The following is a 25,350-nucleotide window of genomic DNA, read 5'->3' as shown; positions in this document are numbered from 1 at the left end:
GGAGGGGTCTGAGGACCCTCTGACACACGAGTGTCAGTATGACATGGACTGGACAGGTGATTTGGGTGAAGCCAGTGGTCTGGATGACTCCCCCAACCCTGGCTTTGTCTCGCCTCCTACCGTGGCTACGGAGGAGGGGGCTGCCTATTCAGTGGTGTTGATGAGGGCTGCCAAGGCCTTACACCTTGTGTTCCCCGTCGCGGCCGTGAGGACTAACATCCTCACCGAGGTCCTCAAACCGCAGTAATGCCCACAGGAGCCACTGCTGCCGTTTAACAAGGCCTTAACGGACGTTCTTTTGGGCACGTGGTCCAGGCCCGCTTCAGGTTCGCCTGTTGATAGGAACGTGGCCAGACGCCACCGTCCGTGTGCGGACGACCCCAAGTTTCTGTCCACCCACCCCACCCCTGAGAGTCTGGTGATCCAGGCCTCCACCTCCCAGACCGCATTCCCGTCGGCCCCGCCCGACAGGGAATCAAAGAGGTACGACCAATATGGCAAAAAGGTCTTCTCGTCCCTGAGTCTGGGACTGCGGTCTTGCAACACCGCGTGCCTCTTGGGCCGTTACACCCACTCTCTGTGGGACACGGTCCCGGACCTGCTGCCTGAATGCCCCGCGGAGGTACGGGCTAAGCTCGGCAAGGCTATGATTGAAGGCCGAGACGCAGCAAGATATTCCATCAGGTGTGGTCTTGATACGACCGACTCGCTGGGCAGATCGATGTCCACGACGGTGGCGATTCGTCGCCACGCCTGGCTAAGATCCGCCAACTTCTCGGCTGATGTCCAGAATGCATTGATGGACATGCCGTTTGATGGCAGTCGCCTGTTTGGCGACAAAGCGGACCACACGCTGGAGCGCTTCAAGGACTCCAGGGTCACGGCCAAGTCCTTAGGTCTTTCGACCCAGCGCCAGCAAACGGGTTAGTTTCACTCCTTTCGTGGCCAAGGAAGGGGCGGTCCCACCCGTGCTGCCAGCCACGCGCCGCAACAGACTTATCAACGCGGTGGCGGCCGTGGAAACCGCTGTGGTGGCGGTCGGGGACAGCGGCGAGGTCAGGCCACACCTCCCCCCGCAGCATCTGCCACTAAATCCTCCTAGTCCGAGCTTTCAGGCCCATGTGACACCGGTGGGAGGCAGGGTTTGCCATCACCTCTCCCACTGGCGCACAATAACATCGGACAGGTGGGTGCTGCAGCTCGTCCGAAGGGGCTACTCCCTCCCCTTCGTGACTACTCCTCCAGCCATGCCACCGCAGAACCACCGTGTGTCAGGGGACCACTTGGCACTTCTGAGGGAGGAAGTTACGGCCCTCTTGGCCAAGGGGGCCATCGAGCGCGTTCCTGGGCCAGAAGTAGGACGTGGTTGCTATTCCCACTACTTTCTGGTACCCAAGAAGGACAAAGGGGGCCTACGTCCTATCTTGGATCTAAGGAACGTCATCGGCTTCCTCCGGAAGGAGAAGTTCAAGATGTTGACTTTAGCTCAGGTCTTGGCTGCTCTAGACCCACAAGACTGGATGGTAGCGTTGGACTTGCAGGATGCGTATTTTCACATCCCCGTCCTGCCGGCCCACCGGCGTTACCTGCGGTTCACGGTAGGCCTCGAGCATTTTCAGTTTATCGTGCTCCCCTTCGGCCTTACCAGCGCCCCACGGGTGTTCACCAAGGTGATGGCGGTGGTCGCAGCTCATCTGCGCAGATTGGGGGTTTCGGTCTTCCCCTATCTGGACGACTGGTTGTTGAAGGCGGGCTCACCCCAGACAGTCGTCCACCACCTTCAGATGACGGCAGACCTCCTGCACGAACTGGGGTTCTCCATCAATGTGCCGAAATCACACCTGTGTCCCTCTCAAAAGCTCCTTTTCATCGGAGCGGTTCTCGACTCGGCGCAGTTTCGGGTCTATCCTCCGGAACGGCGAGTCCAGGATATACAGGCTTTGATTCCCATCTTTCAGCCTTTATCCCGGGTTTCGGTCAGGTTGACGCTGCGGCTGCTGGGGCTGATGGCTTCCTGCATCCTTCTGGTGCATCACGCCCGGTGGCGGATGCGGGCTCTGCAGTGGGACCTGAAGTTTCAGTGGGCCCAGCATCAGGGCAACCTGTCCGACCATGTCTTGATCTCAGAGGGCACTGCAAGACAACTGCAGTGGTGGCTTACGGACCGCGATTGGGTCAGAGGCAGATCCCTCTCCCTTCCCCAACCGGAGCACGTTGTTGTGACGGACGCGTCCCTCCAGGGCTGGGGAGGCCACTTGGGAGAGGCAGAGATCAGAGGCATCTGGTCTCCGGCGGAGTCCCGGCTCCATATAAACTTGCTGGAGCTGCGGGCGATTCGTTTTGCACTGAAAGCGTTCCTCCCCTTTGTCAACGGGAGTGTAGTGCAGGTGTTCACGGACAACACCACCGCCATGTGGTACTGCAACAAGCAGGGCGGGGTGGGGTCGTGGACCCTTTGCCAGGAGGCTCTGCGCCTCTGGCAATGGCTGGAACGTCAGGGCGTGACTCTGACGGTTCAACACCTGGCAGGTTCTCTGAACGCCAGGACGGACGAACTCAGCCGTCGGTGCTCGATGGATCACGAATGGCGTCTGAACTCGGACGTGGCGCAAGGCCTCTTTCGGCAATGGGGAGAGCCTTGGTTAGATCTATTCGCCACCGAAGAGAACGCGCAATGTCATCAGTTCTGCGCAAAAACAACAGAGCCCCTGCACTGGAGAGAAACAGTAATTTCTAGGTGATTTACAGTTTCAAAATGAGAGAAGTAAACTGAGCACATCAAGACTTTGGAAAGTCGACTGATTGATACAATAATAAAGTTCAAAAGATGTAGAGTTCTTGGTGTAAAACACTGGTTTAATGTTCCTCTGTACTGGCCAACACGTGTTTCATCGCAGGGAACAGACTGCGAATCTTCAGGGCCTCATAAGCTATGAAGCGAAAAATAGTTATTGGGCCACTCAGATGGAAAAGCCGAAGTGCAGGCAGATAAGCGTTACTCGCGTGGTTGGCAGTCTCTCATTAGTGTTCAAATGGAGGCCAAAACCGGGAGGAGAAGATTGAGCGTAGTAGCGCTAGACAACATAGACAGGCGGATACACCTGACTAAACGCATTCCCCCTCCTGTAGTTCCCGGCGCCGTGGTTCAAAAGCCCGTCTTTTGAACCACGGCGCCGGGAACTACAGGAGGGGGAATGCGTTTAGTCAGGTGTATCCGCCTGTCTATGTTGTCTAGCGCTACTACGCTCAATCTTCTCCTCCCGGTTTTGGCCTCCATTTGAACACTAATGAGAGACTGCCAACCACGCGAGTAACGCTTATCTGCCTGCACTTCGGCTTTTCCATCTGAGTGGCCCAATAACTATTTTTCGCTTCATAGCTTATGAGGCCCTGAAGATTCGCAGTCTGTTCCCTGCGATGAAACACGTGTTGGCCAGTACAGAGGAACATTAAACCAGTGTTTTACACCAAGAACTCTACATCTTTTGAACTTTATTATTGTATCAATCAGTCGACTTTCCAAAGTCTTGATGTGCTCAGTTTACTTCTCTCATTTTGAAACTGTAAATCACCTAGAAATTACTGTTTCTCTCCAGTGCAGGGGCTCTGTTGTTTTTGTGCAATTAGTGTGGATCTGTTGGGTCCCACCTAGAGCGGTTACGAGGGATTACCGCCCGCCCTTCTTGCCTGGAGTGCTGTACTCTGTAGTAGCATATACCTTGCGGTTACTCGGGTGTGCGCCTGGTCATATCTGGAATTACCCAAAAACCCTCCCTGTTGAATTCTACTCATCAGTTCTGCGCGTTGGAGTTTCCAAGACGGCACTCGCACGGCGACGCCTTTCGGCGCGAGTGGAGTTGCGGTCTGTTATACGCCTTTCCGCCTATACCACTTCTGCCCAGAGTGCTGAAGAAGATCAGGCGCGACCGGGCCCAAGTCATCCTTGTGGCTCCGGACTGGGCTCGAAGGTACTGGTATCCCGAGCTACTCAGCATGTCAGTCGGTCCCCCGATCCGCCTGCCCCTTCAGGAGGACCTTCTGTCGCAGCAGCAGGGGACGGTCCTCCACCCGAACCTGTCCAGCCTCCACCTCCATGCGTGGAGATTGAGGGGCGGCAGTTGAGGCCATTTGACTTGCCTCCTGAAGTTTGTGATGTGATTCTGGCAGCCAGGCGTTCCTCCACGAAATCGGTATACGCCTGTCGGTGGAACAAGTTTGTGGCATGTTGCACAGCAAAGGCTGTGGATCCTCTCTCTGCCCCTCTTTCTGAGGTTCTTCTCTTCCTTCTTTCTCTTGCCCAGCAGGGCTCTGCTCTGGGCACTATCAAGGGCTACCTTTCTGCCCTTTCGGCCTTTCTGAGGCTGCCTGATCAACCTTCTTTGTTCAAGTCCCCCATTGTAACGAGATTCTTGAAGGACATCACACACACGTATCCACCTGTTCCGTTTGTGATGCATCAGTGGGACTTGAACCTGGTTCTAACATTCTTGATGTGTGCTCCCTTTGAGCCGCTTCATTCTTGTCCTCTCCGTCTCCTGACTTTAAAGACGGCCTTCCTGGTTGCCATCACCTCTGCCAGGAGAGTGAGTGAGCTCCAGGCTCTTTCTGTCAAACCTCCTTTCATGTCCATTCATCCAGATAAGGTGGTTCTGAGAACTAGGCCTTCTTTCCTGCCCAAAGTTGTCTCTGCTTTTCACATCGGGCAGTCCATCACCCTCCGCATCCTTCAAAGGATGAAGAACGGCTCCATCGTCTGGACCCAAAACGTGCGCTTTCATTTTATATGGATCGCACACGCCAGTTCCGGGTGGATGACCAACTGTTTGTTGGCTACGTGGGTGCGAAGAAGGGACGGGCGGTACATAAACGGACCATCTCTCGGTGGGTCGTTCTGTGCATCAAAGCGTGCTACTCTTTGGCTCGGAAGGAGCCTCCTGTTGGGCTGAGGGCCCATTCCACTCGGGCCACGGTGGCTACTACTGCCCTGGGCCGGGGAGTCCCCTTGCAGGACATTTGCCAGGCGGCTACGTGGGCCTCGCTGCACACCTTTGCGAGGCACTACTGCCTGGACAGTCAAGTCCGGAGGGATGGCTTCTTTGGCCGTTCTGTCCTCCAGGACTTTCTGGTGTAGGAATGTATTGGTTCGCAGACCCTCCACCGGGGTTGGTATTGCTGGGGTATCTATTCTAAGGTAAGGAATCTAATACTAACGTGTTTCTTTCAGATGAACAAGTTACTTAACTTCGGTAACGATATATCTGTAAGAAACATTAGTTAGTATTAGATTCCTTACCGACCCACCCATCCTCCCCGTTCTGCGAACTGATACCTAGGGTTAAGGACATCCCTTTCAGGGCCCTAGTTTCAAATGGCACCAGTGTTGGTTCTCACATGGCTCTGCGTGTTCTGGCGCGTAAAAGCTGTGTGCAAAGAACTGACGTCAGCGCGCGGAGGCGGCGTCTATATACTCCAGCGACGTCATCACGGCGGACGACGCCAACGACGGAGGCGGAGCCGCAGGGGACGCCTGTAGACGACGCCTACCGACGCGCAGGGGTACTGCTACGCAAAAGTTTCCGGATCCAGACTGACGCCTGGGGATATTCTAAGGTAAGGAATCTAATACTAACTAATGTTTCTTACAGATATATCGTTACCGAAGGTAAGTAACTTGTTCAGCAGGTAAGTACTACTCTAATAGGCTTTGGGATCGCTAGGACTTGACTACTGAACCTTCAGATTACTAGCAGGAGGCCTAGGGAGATCGGGTGCAGAGTGTGCACTCTCACGCGGGATGCGGAACAAAGTCTATGGTTGCTAGGAATTACAAAGTTAGTGTTATCGGACGAATCCGACTAGGTAGAGCTGAAACGAAAAAGGATCTGGACCCTTGGATAGTGAGGCTATGCTGGGGCACCGAAATGCCGAAGTTACCTAGCCCAGGGGCTGCGGCTGCATAGGTCTGGAAAGACGTTGGGAATCCTCGTTGCAGTCTATGGAGCCTGAAAGAAGAAGTTGCTGGCAGGCGACCAGTGAAGAGATTCGGAGGGATCCAAGCCTGGATCGGTGATGGAGGATACCTGTAAGCAGAGGGGACCAAGTTCTGAATCACTAGCCAGTGATTAGATGGGCACCAGGATGGCACCGGATGGAGTCACCTCGACCAGGTGAGTGGGCGACGCTGGGCTCTGCAGTCTCACGGACCAGGAGGCGTTGTCGGCGACCAGGATGGCGGTGCGAGCTGTCCCACGATGGTATCTGCTGTCGACGTCGCTGGACCCAGGATTGGGGCAACAAGTCTTGGCAAATGCAAGCCCACGCGGTGGACTCAAAATGGCGTCTGGAGTGGACCAGGAGGGTACGGGGTGCTCCTCTGTTGGAGGGGAGCAAGGGCCAGTCTGGAGCAACCAGACCAGCGGTGTTGATGTCGTCGTTCGTCGTCGGGAAGGCCACAAGCCAGCAGGCTAGTAGCCAGACAACGCGGTGAGCAGCATAGAGCAGAAGGACCCCACGCAGATCTCGTGGAGGCTGGGAGGCTGAACTTCGGTGCTGGAGCTGCTCAGGGTTGGGGCTTCTCGGACCCCAAAGCACTCACTCGGGGATCCCTCGGCGGTCGTGCTGGGCAAGCGTCGTGCAGTCCTGAAGATGGCCGGTCCCTCGAGGTCTCGTCACACCCACGAATCTCAGCTGGGCTGATGATGCAGGTTGAGGTCAGAGGTGCCAGGGTAGCCGGTTCTCGTCGAGCTGGGCAGTCTTGATCCGGAGGAGAGACTTACAGCAGACCGCGATGCTTGGATGGTGCCTGAGGATGCAGGGTGACTACTCCTTAGTCACAAGGGAGAAATCTTGAGAAGAAGTCGAGAGTTCCTTTCGTAGAAAGTAGTTTCAGGATTCAAAGATGATCTAATTTGGAAGGGTGCCCGCTCCTAACTTTATACTAGGAAAAGGGGCTGGCACGCGACTAGGTCCTGCCCATGGGTGGGACCAGGAAGGGGGGTGGTTACACCCCTCTCCCATGCCGGACTTTCCCCAGCTCAGGGGCTGGTGTGCCCCTGGAACTGGTTCTAGCCGGCCTATGCATAGTGAGCACCGGGGTGCCACTTGCAGTCACCTTCCTCTAAAGCCCTGCCTACCCAGGATACACAAAACCCTGTCTGGGATGGTGCTAGCACCGCCCCTGACAGGAAACCCTTTGTCCAAGCCTCCCTCGCTGGAAGGACTCCCAGCAGCAGGAGGTCAGACTTGTGTCTGTGGTGGCAGCATCCATTTTGTGATGCTGAGGCTTGAGTTAACTTTAACCGGGGTTCACAGTTACATACATGTCGTGTCCCTCTAGAAGGGTGGAATGCTAACCCCGTCGCCAGAATTGGCGAGGGGTTAGTATTCCAATTCGTATGACACCTTACTCGACATGTTTTGATAAAGCGATACCAAAGATAGCATTTAACCGCGAGGATTATAATGCACTTAAGAGTATATGGTATGCGTTATCATGGAACAGCTATTAGGACGTGGTTCCGCAAGCTGCAAACGGGCTCAGCTCATGCCAGAGCACCATCTCACACGATTCCAAGCACTCTGCCTTCAGGATTGTCAAGGCCTGCCATAGGAGTGACTGATAGGAATCTATGTGTCCATTTTAGGGTTAGATATAGGTATACTATATCTAAAGCAAAGGGTGATTACACCACCTTGCCCCAGCTGCCGTGCAGCCAGTTGTGTCAGATTTAGATGGCCAGCCAGGGGTGGCATAATACATGCTGCAGCCCCTGGTAGGCCCTGGGTACACCTATGCCCTGAGTTACAGGGTCTGATAAGGTGGCCCAGTACCAATTGGATATGTACCTAGGGTACATGGAATCCATTTTACAGAGAGAGCAGTAGGCCTGGGGTCCTGATTGGTAGGGTCCCAGGCCAACTATGTCAAAAACCAGCTAAAACACAGGGCAAAAAAAAGTTGGGGGCAACCATAGTCAGGATCTACCTTCCTACATCCAGGACTTTCTCTTGTGAACTTAGTTCGCAGACCCACCTCCGGGGTTGGTATTGCTGGGGTATCTATTCTAAGATGAGGAATCCATAACTAATAGTGTCTTTCAGATGAACAAGTTACTTACCTTCAGTAACGATAGATCTGTAAGAGACATATGTTATTTATGGATTCCTCACCGCCTCACCCATCCTCCCAAGTCTGCGAACTGACTTCTAGGTTAAGGGACTCCCTTTCAGGGCCCTAGTTTTGTGCACCAGTGGTCAGTGTCTTGCATGGCTCTGTGCTTCTGGCATGGAATGTTGTGTAAAGAACTGACGATAGCGCGCAGGGGCGGGGTCTAAGTAGATACCCCAACGTCATTACGGTGTTGCCAACGACGAACGCGGAGTTGACCAACGCCACCTACCGACACGCAGGGGTACTGCTGAAGAAAAAATTAGCCCGATCCAGTCTGATGCCTGGGGGTAATTCGAAGGTGGGGATTCCATAACTAATATATGTCTCTTACAGATATATCGTTACCGAAGGTAAGTAACTTGTTCGCTAGGTCCTTTGGTTTTAATGTAGTCATGTAGGCTGATGACACACAGATCATTGTGTCCATTGTTAAGGACTAATACGGTACTAAACTTAATTTTCAACAATGCACGCCTGCTGTGGTTCACTGGATGAGTGTAAGTTGTCCAAAACGTAGTTGAGAAGAAACTGAGATTCTTATATTTGGCAAACAATTTATGATGTAGTCACGTAAGTGGTGGCCGGAGAAACTGGGGATTTTCCCTACTCCACTCAACTCTGCTAAAAACCTAAAGGTGGTCTTTGTTAATCAAGTCTTCTTTGCTACCCAGATTAACCATGTAGCAACTGTCTGCCTCCACATACTCCACGCGCTCTGATATATGTTTCCTCTGCTTCCTTTGTCCTTACATAAAATAGTGCAGGCTCTCATTTCTTCGCTGATTGATTACTCTAATTCTCTATATCCGAGGTCTCCACATGCAATCCTCTAGCATCTGGAAGTGTTGCAGCGGCAAGGCTGATTCTCAACATCTCCATACAAGTTTCCATCAAATAGTACCTATACTTCTTGCATTGACATCAGTACTTAAACACAACTTGTTTAGGTTTAGAGCCCTTTGCTTCAACTTCAAAGCCTTGCAGAACTTGGGTTCTGCGTATATTAGGAAAACAATTCACACACTACGTTTCTGCCCATTCTCTTTGTTCTGCCTCGTTGTATCCTGTGGTGTTACCTAAAATCAAGTTTAACAGACAAGACAGCAGATAATGTTTTTTACTTGTGGCAAAGTTTTGGAATTTTCTCCTACCACATATTCAGGCCACCACTAACTTATATCCAGGAAAATGTTTTAAACCTAGCTTATTCAACTTGCCGTAAGGCCAGTTGCTCACCTTTAGTGTACCTCTGATTCTTCGGTGCAAGGATACTCACCAGGTAGCTGCTTCACTTTCAGCTCACTTTCATTTATTCCTGTCTCCTATGATGTCTGATCTTTTCTCATAAAATAAGATGTTTAACTTTTGATTCTGTAGGAAATTAGTTGAAATATATATTGCTTATCCAACTGCATTTACTACTTCATTTAGTTTTACAAAGGGAAGCGGGTTAAATTGTTCGAGAGACATAGGACGCTGTTAATAAAGGTAAGATGCAGTTTAGCTCATTCCCAAAGATATTTTTTTTCAAATTAATGCTTATTTATACGATAGCCCATAAAACGTTTACATAAAACAATTACAAGCAAACTAAGTTATATAAATGCAATATTTAAACAATCCAATATCTTAAACTTAACAAAAATCTTCCTACTGCTGCCACAATAAATCATTTATTTTGTTTTTGTTTCAGGTGAGAATCAGTTTTAAAATCCTCACTGAGAATTTAGTTCTGCATTATTGCATACTGAAGAAAAATGAATTCAACCTAAAACATATCAGTGACTCAATAGTAATAATACATCTTGACCTTCCTTAACAAAATACTTTAAAAAACTACATGTTAATATTTGCAAAGCAAATATAAAAATAAAGAGCAGTCAGGTAGTAAATGAACCGAAGAAGATAGCATTGTAAATATACATGGGTGTTTGCCTTCATTCCCCTTTACAAACCGCATATAACCCTCCAAGTGATAGAGCTGATGAATCCCAACTGCCATTTCAATACTTCTGATCCTATTTGTGGATCTAGAAAATCATATAAATAAGTTTTTCCTACTTTATTTCCCAGGTAAGCTGCATTTAATTGAACTGAGGGTTTTGATGGTACAAGTCAGAGATCACTACTCTCTCTGATATATGCATTTAATTACATTTTTTGTTTAAATAAATAACTTCCTGCCATTTTGCTAATTGTGACGGGAAGACCTTGCTTATTAACTTTAGAGCCTAAGTAGACCAAACCTTTGAAATTGAAATTGTCCAATTACGAGCACTGAAAGGCCAATATAACCCCTGCTTAACCAGTGCATTGCAATTGGTCCCGACTTTGCTTGATATGCGCTAATTAAGGGGAACAACATAAAGCTACTAAACAGGGCACCAAACCTCAAAATCCCCTGCTAGAACATGGACAGTTTCCTTCCCAATTGCCCCCCTGATAATGATCTGGTAAATAACCTACCTAGATACCGGTAAGTATCCCCTTCCTCCAGCTTTGTACCATAAAAACATTTTAAAAAACACAATTTTTTGGTTTTGTCTCAGTTAATTGTTAGTTTATTGACGCAACAATATTCTTGTAGTCTCTCACCCTTTCTCTGAAGTCCAGTCACCATTATATTTAGTATAACTAAGTCATCTGTATAGAGAAAGCAACTGACTTGTTTCTAACCACTTTTAGGGGCAAACATTTTAAAGTCTAAAGGCTCAGGCAGGTCCTCTTTAAAAAGGCAAAGCTATGAAGGAGCCAGGACACAGCCATTCTTCAATCCATTATTTATGGGGATCTTTGTTAATTTTCCATTTCTAGAGACCTCTTCTCTGGCCCAATTATCTTAAGGTAAAATATAGATTAAGCCATGAATCCAGCTTGTTCTAAATAGCCTGACGAGCTACAATATCAAAAGCGATCTTAAAGTCCATGAAGAATGCTCCGTGGGTCTCTGAGCCACCTCACACAGTACCACACAATGGTCCAATGTGAAATAATTAGGTCTGAAAAACTTACATACTCTGTATGTATAATCATGTATTTAAATAATCCAATATAAGGGTATTCGAAATGTTGGCCTACTCATTCTTATGAGAAATTAAGTTATAAAACCCTGGACTGGTCTTGTTCCCCTTTTTAAATATTCGTGTGATTATTTCTCCTATCCAAGTTCCAGGCTCTTTCCTCACTCTGTAACTTGGCATAAATTGGGGCACAGCTTGGAAGCCCACCATGCCACATTTTTCTCAAGTAGGAATGCTGGGAAGTTTTCAGGGACGCCAGCATGTCTGAAATTCATAGTATGAATTACATCAAAGATTTTTTCACAAGTCAAACTATCAAGTAATTCTCTATGAATTACGAATCAATTATGCAGTTTAGCCTATCCAGTCTTCACATGGGAAATAAACTCCAATTCGCCACTGGTACTGAGGACAGTTATTTACTAATTGGAGTAGGGAAGGCCTGTTTGCCACAGAACTGCACTCACATAATACCCAATAGTAGTGTATTTTAATATCTGTTAGTGCTGCATTTGAATGAACGAAGAGCCCTTAAACTTAGTGAGTAATGATAGTAGAGGTATGGAGTATGCATTTGACACAAGCCAACATATCATTATGCACTAGATTCTTAATACACTGTAGCATATATAACTTTACATGTAAAGAAAGGTATTTTAATTTGATAGACTGTAATCATTGTGTTTTTAAATTGTAAAGTAAAATCATAGTTTAACAAATTATTCTTGGTCAGCAAATCCTTGTTTCACCCCATGAAGTGGCTCACAGGCCTACACCTTTTCCAAGGATAACTCATGTATATGAACTGGAAAGAATCCCAACTTAAATATTTGTAGTTCGGCATCAGTAGGTCAGATGTGGTGCTGATGATCAATCTCTTGGTGAGCTCTAGTAACTTTTCTTTTCATGGAAAGTCATCTATGCTACAGTGTATCAAGGATCTAGCACATAACAATATGTTAGCTTGTATCAACTGCAACCTCCACTACACTACAGGTATTTACTAGGTTCTAAAATATATGACAATCCCATCTTCTGATTTTCTACATTTGTTCCCATTCTTCAAATTGTAGGACTTTTATTTATTTATATATTTGACTTTTTTAGAGCTGTGTAAGTTTTGACCTCTGGGATTTAAGAGTTTGATGTAATTTGTAAACACCAGCTTTTTTCTCACTGAACATTAAATCATCATACCAAATTCAATAGTTCCAGAAAAATGATCGGCTCTTGTTATTGTTTATTCCAGACATCTTCATTACACTCAGTTCTAATTCTCTGTGGATAATCTAAGGGAATAATTAACTGTAATATGACTGTAACCATAGATTTGAAAATTAGTAAGGACCGGAACGTGATCACTTTCCTCTCTTTTTACTATTTAAAAGACAAAACACTTGCTAAGAAGGTCGGCCAAGAGAAAAATATAATCAATAGGATGCTTCCCTTTTCCAGACTTCCTATTGGAATGCTTTTTTGCAAAAAATATTATACCGAAGCGGTTTGAGGAGAGAAAACTAGATTTTGATTGGGGATAATTTAATTGGTGTATTAGATTCAGATTTGCCTGAGCGCAATAGCATATATTTTTTTATCTGATGAATCACATTCTGAAGCAATTGCTGCTTGGAATAAACGAAAAAGCTCCCTCAAAATAAAAGAAAAGCCAATCTAAAACTACCATTTGTGCCGGTCCTTGTTCTAAGGTGTGTCGACCTGTCAGCGCTGTACCAACACTGCATCAGCTGAAAGGTAGAAATAAGTTCCGATCAGGCCGAGGGGGGAGGAATTCATTTTGTTGGTCCATACAGGCACCACCCTCAGCAGCAGTGTTGGTTAAAGTGCACAGTGAAGAGTCACAAAATGGAGCTGTGGTAAGTAGTACGTCTTATTTACAAACCAGCACAAAGTAAAATTTTGAAGAAAGCTCCACTTTCCCTATGTCAGCACACAGGAAAGAAATCTGAGCAGATCATGCCATGGGCGGGGAGACTGAGGTCAAGCAGTCAATCCTGTTGGTGATCAGGAGGGTTTGAATGAAAGCTCACACAGGCTCCCAAACATCAATTAAAGCACACATTGCTGAACCACTAACTAGTGTGGTAGTAAGCAGTAAATCCTCTTTCCTAAAGGGCACAAACTAGAGAGTTGAAAAAAGACCCTCACTAGGATATGGAATTATGTATGCTTATTGTCTTTCTGTATGGCTTATTTTAATAGTATTTTCAATTGCTTACAGAGCCATGTCCTTCCACCTTACTGCAAAAACATATGGCAGACCTATTGCGAAGTGACCGGGAGATGGCTCCTAGCTTCCTCAACAGTGTACTCAACCAACTCAACTGGGCCTTCTCAGAGTTCATTGGCATGATCCAGGAGGTGAGAAACTCTAGGAAGGAAAGTTCTTCAATTTTTCAATTGTTTGGCAAAGATGGATAGAGATTATGGGGTTCACAATAGTCCAACCGTAAGAAATGTATATGGGTATACATCTTCAGTATTATCTCACCCAAACCTCTGTAATTACATAGCGGAACAGCAGAAGTTCAAAATGTATTATTTAAATAAAACATTGATGCAATGAGTTTTTCATATTTCAAGGCCATGTGCATTGTCAGAAAGGTGTTCAGTGCACTGAGCAATAATATGTTTGTTTAGGATGGTGGTGGTCTAGTAGCCCTTGCCACTACTCCAAGAAGAACACCAGGGAAGCTTCTTTCTGTGCAGATCCTGCAACCTGATGTCCCTGCACATAAAACAATGGTCCTGTCCCTTTAGCTTCAGCATTATTGATGGGAGCTGGTGAATGCTGTTTTTTTATTTCAGTCTTTAGAGTGAGTATCTGGCTCAAGGACACTGATTCTCCCGAACGCAGTGTATTGGCTTTCCTAGGCTACTGCCGACTGAAAGTGTTGCTGCTCCAGAAAGGGACTGCATTATTTGCTGCTACATCGTGCTGACCTTTTTCCCTCTGTGTTCATGGGGTGTACTTCAAATGGATACCTGTACTCAAGGGAACATTTTCCATACCTCAACTGACTTCTGTTGTTGACACCAATGTCAATTAATGTTGCTGGGGCTTCGAGCTGTGTCTGCCATCCACTGCACAGGAGCACATGCTGTTTAAGAGCTGATGAATCTTCATTATTAGTCATAAGCACTTAATTGTCCCAGCCGTGAGCAGGATCCGGGAGCAGGAGCCCCTCACACAATTTTTTTTATATAAAAATGTATTAGATACTTCTCTTTTTTATGAAAAAAGAAAATGTTCACAACAGGTTATAAAAGGTTCTATTTTAATATATATTTTACCAGCACTCCTCAATATTGATGTTCAAGGGTGCTGCTGAATATGGATTTACTTTGGACTCTAATATAAGTTCTGCTTTACCTTACCAGAAGTGGGCACACCTGTCGGGTGGGGGGGGGGATCTTCTTTTTCCATTATATTCAAATCCATATATAGTATCTCACCTCCTGGCCCTATCACTGAGGAAAGTTTTTCTTTCACAATGATTGTGCATAAAGTGGCAGAGGTTCTCGACCTCAAGTTCTCCTTCCTTGGATATCAAAACTGATGTTCTGACTGATGTTCTCCAAGAAGGGCATACCAATACTAAGGTCCTGTTGCCATTTAAGGAGGCATTCACTAAACCTGATCTGGTACCCCGGTAGTCTCCATATTACTTGGCGCCATCGTCCTTCCCCTGTGGCCTCATGTTTCTGACTCTGACTCCTTTTCCCGAGAGCTTGGTAGGCAGACTTCCACCAGCAGAACAAACTGAAATGCATTCCCGACTGTGTCCCTTCCCCTTCCGAAAGGGAGATTAACAAAATTGAGACCTAAGGAAAAATGGTATTATGTTCCAAAAATGTGGCTCTGTAGTTGGTCAGTACCAGCTGCCTTCTGGTCTGCTAGACTCACGTTCTCTGGGACTCTGTAGCTCAAGCCACCCAAGGTGTCCCAGAAGATCTTCATCCTGACCTGACACAAGTAATACAAGATGGCTGTGATCCTGCTACATTTACCGTTTATTGCGAGCTGGATCCCACAGATTCCATTGGGCTAGCCATTGACACTAGAGTCGCTATCGGTCGTGACACATGTTTAAGATCTACAGGATTCTCCGGCAAAAGCACGGCTTCACATTAATCATGAAGCCATCCACTTGGTATAAAATGCCTTTTTGCAATTTATCAAGGATTGACTGGTGTAGGTGTTTACAGACAACACCACTGCAATGTGGTACTGGAACAAACAGGGTAGGGTGGGGTCTTGTACCCTTTGCTTCTGGAAATGGCTGGACTATCAAGGAATTTTCCTGGTGGTGAACCACCTGGCAGGTTTGTTAGACTCCAGGGGGAACAAACTCAGCCGTCTAATTCTAGTGGCTCACGATTGGCAGTTACACCCGGAGGTGGGACAAGGCCTTTTCAATGAATGGGGAGAACCTTAGCTCAGTCTCTTCTTTCCTGCTTAGAACATGCAGTGTCTGTGATTTTGCATGTTGGCGTTTCCAAGGCATCTCTCTTTCTCTGAGACATGTTCTGCCTATGGTTGGACTCAGGACTCCTTTATGCCTTCCTGTCAAAACCTCTACCTTTCCTGCCCAGAATTCTGAAGAATATCAGGACCGACCGGGCACAAGTTAGTGACTCCGGATTGGGCACAGCGAGTATGGTATCCAGAGCTACTGGGCATTAATATTCCATCAGTCTGCCCCTCTGAGCGAATCGCCTGTCACAGCAATGGGGCTGGGCCCTGCACCCAGTCCTCCACAGTCTCCACCTTTATGCTTTAAGATTGAGCAGCAACAACTGAACACATTCTACCTTCTTCCAGAGGTAGTTGATGTAATCTTGGAAGCGATGCGTCCCTCGACAAAGACTGTATATGCCTTTCATTGGGATAAATTGTTTGTTAGTGCATTACATGACAAATGGACCCCTTCCAGGCCAGGTTATCTGATGTTTTGTTTGTTCACGCCCAGCAAAGCTTTGCTGAAAGTGCCATCGTTCTTGCCTTGGTATGCCCCCACTTTTTTCTGAACTGCTGATTTGCTTTGACTGAGTGTGCCCTGGGTTCCTGCCAACCAGGTACCCAGGGCCTGTGTTCCTTCCCTAAAACTGTGCTGAAACTAAAAACCCAATTGGCATCTCTGGCTACCTGTCAGCCCCTAGTAAATGGTACCCTAGGTACCTAGGGCATGGTGACCAGAGAAGACCCCTGAGGGCTGCAGCACTGATCGTGCCACTTTCAGGGGCCCTGTACCCTAGCACCCACACACTGACTTTTGCAGGCTGAGTGCCTAAGTACAGAACTAAACCAAGAGTCAACATGGCACACATTCCTGTGTGCCATGCTCATAGAACCCGCTGCATTAGCATACTTCAGTCACCCCTCTAGCTGGGTGCCCTATGCCAGAGGTGTGGTCACAGGTGCATGAGCCCTGTGCCCCTACAGTGCCCAGGGCCATTCTTGGGCACTGTAAGTGCAGTGATGCCATTAAGAGTATATGGTGCTGGGAAGTTGTCATTACGAACTCCACAGCACCATAATGGCTACACTGAAGACTGACCAGTTTGGTACCAAACTTCTCAGCACATTAAACCCGCACTGATGCCAGTGTGGGATTTAATGTAAAATGCACCAGAGGACATCTTAGAGATGCCCCCTGAAAACCTAACCTACAATCCACGTCTGGGCTGAGGGGCTGCAGAGGCTACCACACAGCATACATGTTGCTGGATCCCTGGGTAGGAGAGCCCCCGCTCTCCTGGGCCTGCAACAATGCACATCCTGGGCGAGGTGCTAGGTCTCCTCCCCCAGGATGGGCAGGGGGAAGCTTCAAGGGCACGCCACCTCTGTGAGCTTCCCCAGACCATTTGCTGTACCCAGCAACCAGCCCCCACCAGTTCTGACCCCCACTCTGGCGGGAAGACTGGTGGCAAAAACTATATCAGGAAGGGGGGGGTGCAAACCTGTGCCAACCCCACCCCTCAGGTGGGGGAGACGAGGTGAAGCACAACACCGGGCTCTGGCCATCTTGAAGATGGGGAGCCCTGCCCAATCCCAGCTAGGCTCCTGCTCCCCTCCCACAGGAGAGGAGCAGGCTAGGGGGTGTACTCACCCCAAGACAGGGACCCATTGGTCCCTGTCCTTGCCCTACCTGTAACTACCCTAAATTCAGTATTTAGGGGCTCCCTGAACCTTCCTTCCTCAGATCCCGATACGAAAAGAAGAAATCACCATCAGGTCCTGATGAATCGCGGGTAATATCCTGATGCGAGAAACATGTTGACCAATTCCTTTTCCAACCTCATCTAGGGCCAAAATACCTAATTGGTTGGCACCCAGTGAGTTGGATTCACGTTTTTAATCGTAGCGGGAGACCCCCAGAATAAAGGAGTTTTTGGTACTCCCTACTACATTTTAAATCACTTTTTAGGCTATTTGCTCTATTACCCACATACCCGCACTTCACCATAAGGCAGTTGGATTCAAAAGATCTCCGCCAAAGAGCCCCTCTTTGAGGTGAGCCCGTCGGGGATTGCACCGCCTCCCCGACGAGGAGCAACGCCAATGATGAAGCATGACACCCATTCGGGTGTGTGAGGCAAATCCATCCAACAAAATGGATGCCCAAGGGTGTCATATTTACACCCCCGGTCACGCCAAATACACATAATTTCCTCACCCAGGAACGGTTCAGCAACCCACTTTGTTTTCCTATGCTTGTTGAGGGCACTAGCTGACACTGGACCTTCCACTTTGCTAAGTGGTAAAGAGTGCCCAATTGGTCAATTGATCACCCTTCCCTTCTTTGAATACTACTGCCGCTAGCTGTGCCACCTTTGTCCTATCCTACTTCCCCCCCCTTGCCCTGAGCAAGTGACCAGGAGCCCAGATCCCACAGCCGCGTGGCCTGCTAGCCAGCAGCCACCAACCGAAGGCCCCCTGTCCCTCATTGGATATCATTGGGCTTAACTACTTCTGCACCCGACCGGCCCTGTGCTGCTGGGGCTGAACCAACTGTACCTACCTGACCTTGGGCGACCCCTGAGTCTATGCCCAGAACCATAACTTCACCAGCAAAGTACACACCTGGAAACCGATAACTCACTTACCTGCCATTGGATAACATTGACCAATTTTGACTCGAAAATGTTCTAAGTGTGAAGTTTTGAAAACTGAAAGTATTCATACAAATCAACCGATGATCAGGGGAGAAGCCAGTACTGTACCTTTAAATCCACTACTGAACCGCAAAAGTAATCCTTACCGGGTTTACTAGTAATCTGTATTTTCTCCATAGGAACCCATTGTCTTCTTTTCTATGAAATTTCTTCGAAGTGTCTTCTTTTGAAAACTTGAAATATTCTTTAAAAACCATACGAAATACTGAAACGCAATTACCTACCTGTTTTAAGTTAAGACCCCAGTGCTGGCCCTAGGAGACCAGTGCTGGATTACAAAAGTAACGTGATCGTACTTTACCTGCAACTTGAATTTTCTCCCATTGAATAACATTGTCAGATTTACATTGAAAAGTTTCTAAGTGTGAACTTTTAAAACAGCTTTATATTCATGAAAATTCATTACAGTAACTAAAACGTTTTTGATAATCTGGTTTCAGCTTACACCCCAGGACTGAATCTAGGATTTAGACCTGGAACTACTAAAGTAATCTACACTGTAATTAACTGTACTTTTATGATAATAATCCATTGAGCTCAATGCTAAAGTGTGTTTAGACTTGTGTTGCCTTCAGCAACCCCTGTACCTATTGTGTTCACATACCTTATTGCTTCCTTGCAAAGTAATTACATGAAAGTATTCATACCTAGCAAAGCATATTTTTATGCCCGCTGGTTCTAAAAATAAAACAACTATATCTTTGGATATAACAACCATTGGCCTGGAATACAGTCTTTGAGTGTGGGAAATCTTTTGCTGACTAAGTGTGTACAACAAATGCTTTGCACTGCCCTCTGGTACTGCCTTACTGCTCGACCAAGCTACCACTTTGGAGAGTAAGGTCAGTCCTAACCTTAACCTCTGTTATACCTCTGGGGTGTGTGGACTCTATACACACTGTACTTCCTTATTGCCCAGTATTTATAGAGCCACTTTCTCACAGTACCTTTCAGCTTTTTCGGCCTTCAGATGGTTTCTGGACCAGCCCTCATTATTTAATTCACTGTTGTAATACCTTTTTCTTTTAAGTTCTCCAGCATTTTATCCTTCTTCTTTCCTTGTCATGGCACAGTAGGATCTTGATCTGGTCCTTACATATTTGATGTACTCTTCCTTTGAGCCACTGCACAGTTGTCCCTTGCAGCTTCTCACCCTCAAGGCAGTGTTCCTTGTTTGCCATAACAGTGGCATGGTGGGTCTATGAGCTCTAAGCTCTTTGTGTCAAACCAATGTATACCACCTACTTCCCAGACAAACTGGTTCTCCCAACTCGGGCACCCTTTTTACCAAAAGTTGGGAGGGCATTATATGTCAGTTAAACTATCACCTTGCATGCGTTATGTGCTCTGCCTCACCCTTCTAAGGAGGAGATACTCCATGGCCTAGACCCCAAAAGAGCGATTAACTTTTTTATCGATCATACCAGAGATCATGAGAGACTGATTTGTTTTTTATAGGGTTTGCGAGAGTGAAGAAGAACAAAACATCTCAAGCTGGACTGTGCTCTCCTTCAATATATGCTGCGTATTGGCCAAGAAGCTGACCCTGGAAGGATTAAGGAATCCTTCTACCAGACCAAAGGCTGCCAAAACTGTACTAACTCACAGAGTTCTTGTTGTGGACATTTGTCAGACAGCTACATGGATATCCCTCCGTAATTTCTCAAAGCACCACTGTCTGACAGTTCAGTTCGCTGACAGGGGCATTTCATCCGCTCAGTCCTATATGACTTTTTGGTCTGTGACAATTCACAGATCCACCTCCAAAAAGGTATTGCTTTGGTGTCTATTCATAAGGTGAAGAACCTCCTAATAGAAGTCCCTATCAGAAGAACTTATTACTTAACTTCAGTAACAAAATGTCTGATGGATACATCTGCCAGTGGATTCCTCACCTTGTGAATATCCCCCTGCGTCAGCAACATTCGGAAATTCTTTTTGTAGCTTCGCGCCGACATGGACGACGTCACAGAAGCACAGCATTGCGCGCGGCTCCGCTGACGTCACCGACTCCATAATAGGCCCACGTCAGCGTGATGACATCAGTTCCCTTTTTTCCGCGTCGTCGACGCTAGCGGTTTTTGAGAGATCCTCTGTAGCTTTGATAGTAACTTTGTTACTGTTTGTTGGTTTTCGTGTTTCTTGTATCGCTTTCTCCAGTCAATATGTCATCAAGAAGACCGAATTCAAGCCGTGTGGTGAATGCGGGAAAATTATGTTGATCACGGACCCGCATGAAGACTGCGTTTGGTGCCTGAGCTCAGACCATGATGTTCAAGGGTGTCCATCCTGCGGGAAAATGAATCCCAAGGCCCTTCGTGAGAGAGAGGCGAAGCTCCTGGTTGCCAAGATGAAAGGTAAAAAGGACAGGAAGAGCTTGAGGTCGCGATCAAGGCGGTCGAGGTCGCGTTCGAAGTCGCCCTCGAAGTCGTCATCGGGGCATGCTTCCAGGTCGATTAAAAAGAAGCATAAGAAGAGGAAGCGCAGTTCTCAACACCATTCTGGGAAGAATTCGGATTCGAGACCGAAGTCGCCGGTGAGAAGACATCGTAAGGATGATGTATCTCCTTCTCCAGAGGTTTTGGATCCGGAAGGTGAAGCCACGCCCTTGGAGTCCCCAGAGCATTCACCGGCTCCGGTGTCGAATCCCTTTCAGGCGCCGTCTCGATCTCCAACTTAAGAGGAAGAAGAGGCTCCACTGCCTGAGGGTTCGACGACTCCGGCTTCCCAACCTGAAGATGAGGCGAATCCGGTGCTTCCTTGAGAGCAGACTGTGGGTTCATACCCTCCTTTTCCGGGCCCAGGACAAGATCCTACACAGTTTTTAAACACTATGTATGGTGTCTATACAAGAGCCTTGTACCCCTCTGTTGCACCGGCTGGTCCCATGGGTCCGATGGCATTTAACCTGGGAGTCCCCCAGTCTTATGCTCCGGCGCAGTTCATGCCATTTATGCCGGCTCCGACACCGCCTTGGCATTTCTCGGCGCTGCCGAAACCTTCGACGCCGATGCCTTCGTCCCCGGCACCGATTCCGGTCCGACCTCGAGAACAGCGGCCTGGTCCACCGGCTCCGAGCTCAACGTCGGCTCCAGCTCCGTCAGAGTCGATTCCAGATCCACCGACGCCGTTCCCGAAGGAGAGGTCGAGGCGTGAGGCTCAGCGAGTTCTGGAGGAGCAAAGATACTGTGAAGCCAAGATGGAAGAGGGTGAGCTGCAGGAATCAGAGGATTTCTTTGATGACTTAAGGGAGGCTAGTGGACTGGAACTGTCGTGCTTGCGTGCAAGGACGTGGTTGGCAATCCTCACCTCCAGTTGGTTGGCAAAATCAATGCGCATGCGCGAAGGGCCGAGCATGCGCAGATACATCCTTCCCGACATTTAACCACCCCCTTCCCTGCATTGAACGCTTCGCGTTCGGTTCCGGTTTAGAGGTCGTTTGTAGCTCGTTTTCGGGAAACGGTGGTGGCGAGCAGCGGGATCCGTCGGGACTTCGGCGGGCGTCGGGTCGTCTCCTGGCAAGTACTGTCTATTGAACTGAGATCAATGTTGTACGCACCTTTTTCATAGAGTGTGAGGTGCGATTGTGTAGTTTCACTCGCGAGTCCTTTTCTCATTGTTTATATAGCCTTGGCAGCATTTCCCTGAGTTTCTAAGGGATTGTCTAAGATTATTGGTGCACTTTAATTGGAGTAATGATTTCCACGCGGTGCGTGGTAGATTTATGGTGAATTAGGAAGACGGTGTTCTTCCCTGGTTACTGTCCGGGACTAGTGGAGCATTGATACTAGTCTCGGCGCCTCGTTATAGTTTACCTGGAACTAGAGGAGTGTTGATTCTAGTTCCAGTCTTTTAGGCTTTCTTTAAACCTATACACAGGTAGGCAGAAAGTTGTATTCTCCTCATTTACCTGTATAGCACACAGAGATAAGGACACTCACTTTACAATCTATTACAGGATACAGAGACTACCATTCCTGGCTACCATATCTTACAACCCTAAGTACATGTTGCCAGCTCTCTCATCTCACCCCGTAGGTAACATTCTCACAATCCTTACCTTTCCTACTACACTTAGCACTTACTACACTAACCATTGTTCTTTGTATTCACATAGGACTCCAGTATCCAGAGATTTTGTGGCTCCCCGGGAATAACAGTTACTCCTCCGGTGTATGAAGAAACCTGTGTTTTCTTTTTCCCCCCACTTTCCTTGTTTTGTCTCCTTGTGTTTCCTTGACGGGCATCACTATCCTTGCTCAGTGATATCATTCTGGCAGGTGGTGAACCAGTTAGGGGAGGCAGTGGAAAGAGCATCACCTTCCTGGTACTTCTGAGGCAACATTGGTGTCAAGCATCACAGGAACTGTCTCCGGATTGGGAGTTAGCCTCTGTCACGGATGCCCCTTCTAAAGATGTGGCTCCATATCACGCTGTCATTAGGAAGGCGGCGGATCTTTTGAATTTAACTCTACCTACTGTAGAGTACAAGTCGAATATTTTGACAGAAGTCCTCCACTCTCCATCTTCTGTTGTAGAACCCATGCTTCCTTTCAATGAGGCTTTGACGGAACCAATCTCAGAGGTGTGGAATAGACCTCTTACAGCTCCTGCTGTTTCAAAAGCTGTTGCAAGAAGATACAGGGTGGCTCCTGGTGACCCAGACTTTTTATCTTCGCATCCTTTGCCGGAGAGTTTGGTGGTACAGGCTGCCTGCTCCAAGAAATCAGCAGGTGCTTTCCCTCAGATGCCTGGGGACAAGAAATCTAAAAAGCAGGACCAAGTCGCAAAGAAAGTCTTTTCATCGGCGAGTATGGCTCTCAAGTCAACAAATGCTACATGCCTCTTGGGGCGTTATATCCATGCTTTGATGGATTCTGTGAAACATCTAGTTCCTAAAATTCCAGAGGAGGACAGAAACATTTTTAACAAGGTGCTTGTTGACACTCAAGCTGCTGCTCGGCAGGTCATCCAGAGTGGGTTGGACACAACTGACTCTGTGGCGAGAGTAATGGGATCTTCAGTTGCCACCAGAAAAGCGGCCTGGTTGAAGTCCTCCAAATTCTCTGCGGATGTCCAGGCTGCCTTAATGGATCTACCTTTTGATGGCTCGGGCCTTTTCGGAAAAAAGGCTGATGCTGCGTTGGAGAGATTCAAGGACAGCAGAGCTACGGCCAGATCCTTGGGTTTACAATCCAGGGGAACTGTTGGCAAAAGGTATAGGGGTTTTGGGAGGTCCTCCTTTCGTCCCTACAAGCCGACGCAACAGAAGCAACAACAGCAAAATCCACTGTATAAGTCATACAGGGGCAAACAAAGAGCTCGTTCTCGAGGACGTCAAGCTTCCTCCTCCTCTTCCTCTCCCCGCCCCCTCCAACATCAGCAAAGCAGCCCTAGATCCACCATTCCGGATCATGCGGATCCTGGGGGGGGGTCGGCTTACCTATTTTCTACGAGATTTGGAATCGGTCACATCGGACCTTTGGGTTCTCAATCTCGTGGAGAATGGGTATGCTCTTTCCTTCCGGGATTTCCCTCCGAATTACCCTCCTTGCCAAGGGTTTTGCTCGGAGGACCACCTGCTACTCCTGCAGGAAGAAGTCCTGGCGTTACAGAGAAAAGGTGCGATAGAGGTGGTTCTGGAACAGGAAAGGGGTCAGGGATGCTACTCCCTGTATTTCCTGATTCCCAAAAAGGATGGCAGACTTCATCCAATCCTGGATCTCAGGGTCTTGAACCTCTTCCTGAAGCAGGAGAAGTTCAAGATGCTCACCCTTGCTCAGGTTCTTCAAGCGCTGCTGGAAGAAGAGTGGATGGTGTCAATCGACTTGCAGGATGCATATTTCCACATCCCCATCCTGAAGTCGGTCAGAAAGTATCTCCGTTTTACGGTGGGATCGCAGCATTTCCAGTTTGCGGTCCTTCCGTTTGGTCTTACTACCGCGCCTCGAGTCTTCACCAAGGTGATGGCTGTGGTGACGGCACATCTCAGGAGATCAGGGATACCAGTTTTCCCTTATCTGGACGATTGGCTAATCAAGGCAGAATCCCCAGAGAAGGTGCTCCATCATCTGCAAGTCACAACTCAGTTGTTGTTCAGATTGGGTTTTTCGATAAATGTACCCAAATCTCACCTGGTGCCCTCCCAGCGCAACCTGTTCATAGGGGCTGTACTGGATACAACTGTGTGTCGTGCATTCCCCCCTCAAAGGATTCGCAACATACAGGAAATGATTCCTTTGTTTTAAAATGGAGCGTTCGTTCCAGTCCAGAAGGTCCTCCGTCTGCTCGGTCTGATGGTGTCTTGCATTCTGTTGGTCAACCATGCACGCTGGCACATGAGGGCACTCCAGTGGTGCCTCCGCAGGCAGTGGTATCAGCACAACGGAGATCTCAGGGAGTCAGTGAGGATCTCCAGAGAAGCTGCAACGGATCTGTCTTGGTGGAGTGTGGAAGGCAATCTGTCTCAAGGAAGGCCCTTTCATCTTCCTCAGTCGGTGGCCACAGTAATAACGGATGCATCCACTCTAGGGTGGGGTGCTCATCTGGGGGATCTGGAGATCAAGGGTCTTTGTTCTCCAGAGGAAAGGTTGCTTCACATCAACCTTTTAGTTCAGTTCAGTTCAAAATGTATTTGGACCATTGTCCTTAAACAGATAAAACATTCTAAAAACAGATCATTGTCACATAAAAACTTTAAAACCGTATAAAACTGGCTAACATGGAGGCCTGAACAGACGTGCTTTGTGAGGCTCCCCGGCCCAATGCCCCAGAGCACGGTGTAAACGGCGAAAATCCCCCCAAAACCCAGCTTAAACGTGTGTCGCTGGGGGGCACCCCGCCGCAGCACCCCCCTGGCCAGAATCCGGACCGGCGGAGACACCGTCACTTCATCGCGTCCGCTGCTGCTGAGGCCGAGGGGACCGGCGCAATGGCGGCGCGGAGCTGAGGCTGCCCGGCGGG

At 48.1% G+C, this 25,350-nt stretch overlaps 1 protein-coding gene across 1 annotated transcript in view; it reads left to right on the top strand.

Annotated features, from left to right (window-relative positions):
• RNF123 (ring finger protein 123) overlaps positions 1-25,350 on the top strand; it is a 2,099,603-nt gene that overhangs the window by 1,323,350 nt on the left and 750,903 nt on the right. The window contains exon 32 of the mRNA XM_086938772.1: positions 13,430-13,569. Coding sequence (XP_086794898.1) covers positions 13,430-13,569 — 140 coding nt within the window. The remainder of the gene's footprint in view (positions 1-13,429; positions 13,570-25,350) is intronic.

This window comes from Lissotriton vulgaris, chromosome 9 (genome assembly GCF_964263255.1).
Source record: "Lissotriton vulgaris chromosome 9, aLisVul1.2, whole genome shotgun sequence".
In the NCBI taxonomy this organism is placed as follows: domain Eukaryota; kingdom Metazoa; phylum Chordata; class Amphibia; order Caudata; family Salamandridae; genus Lissotriton; species Lissotriton vulgaris.
This window is presented reverse-complemented; position numbering and strand designations above follow the sequence as displayed.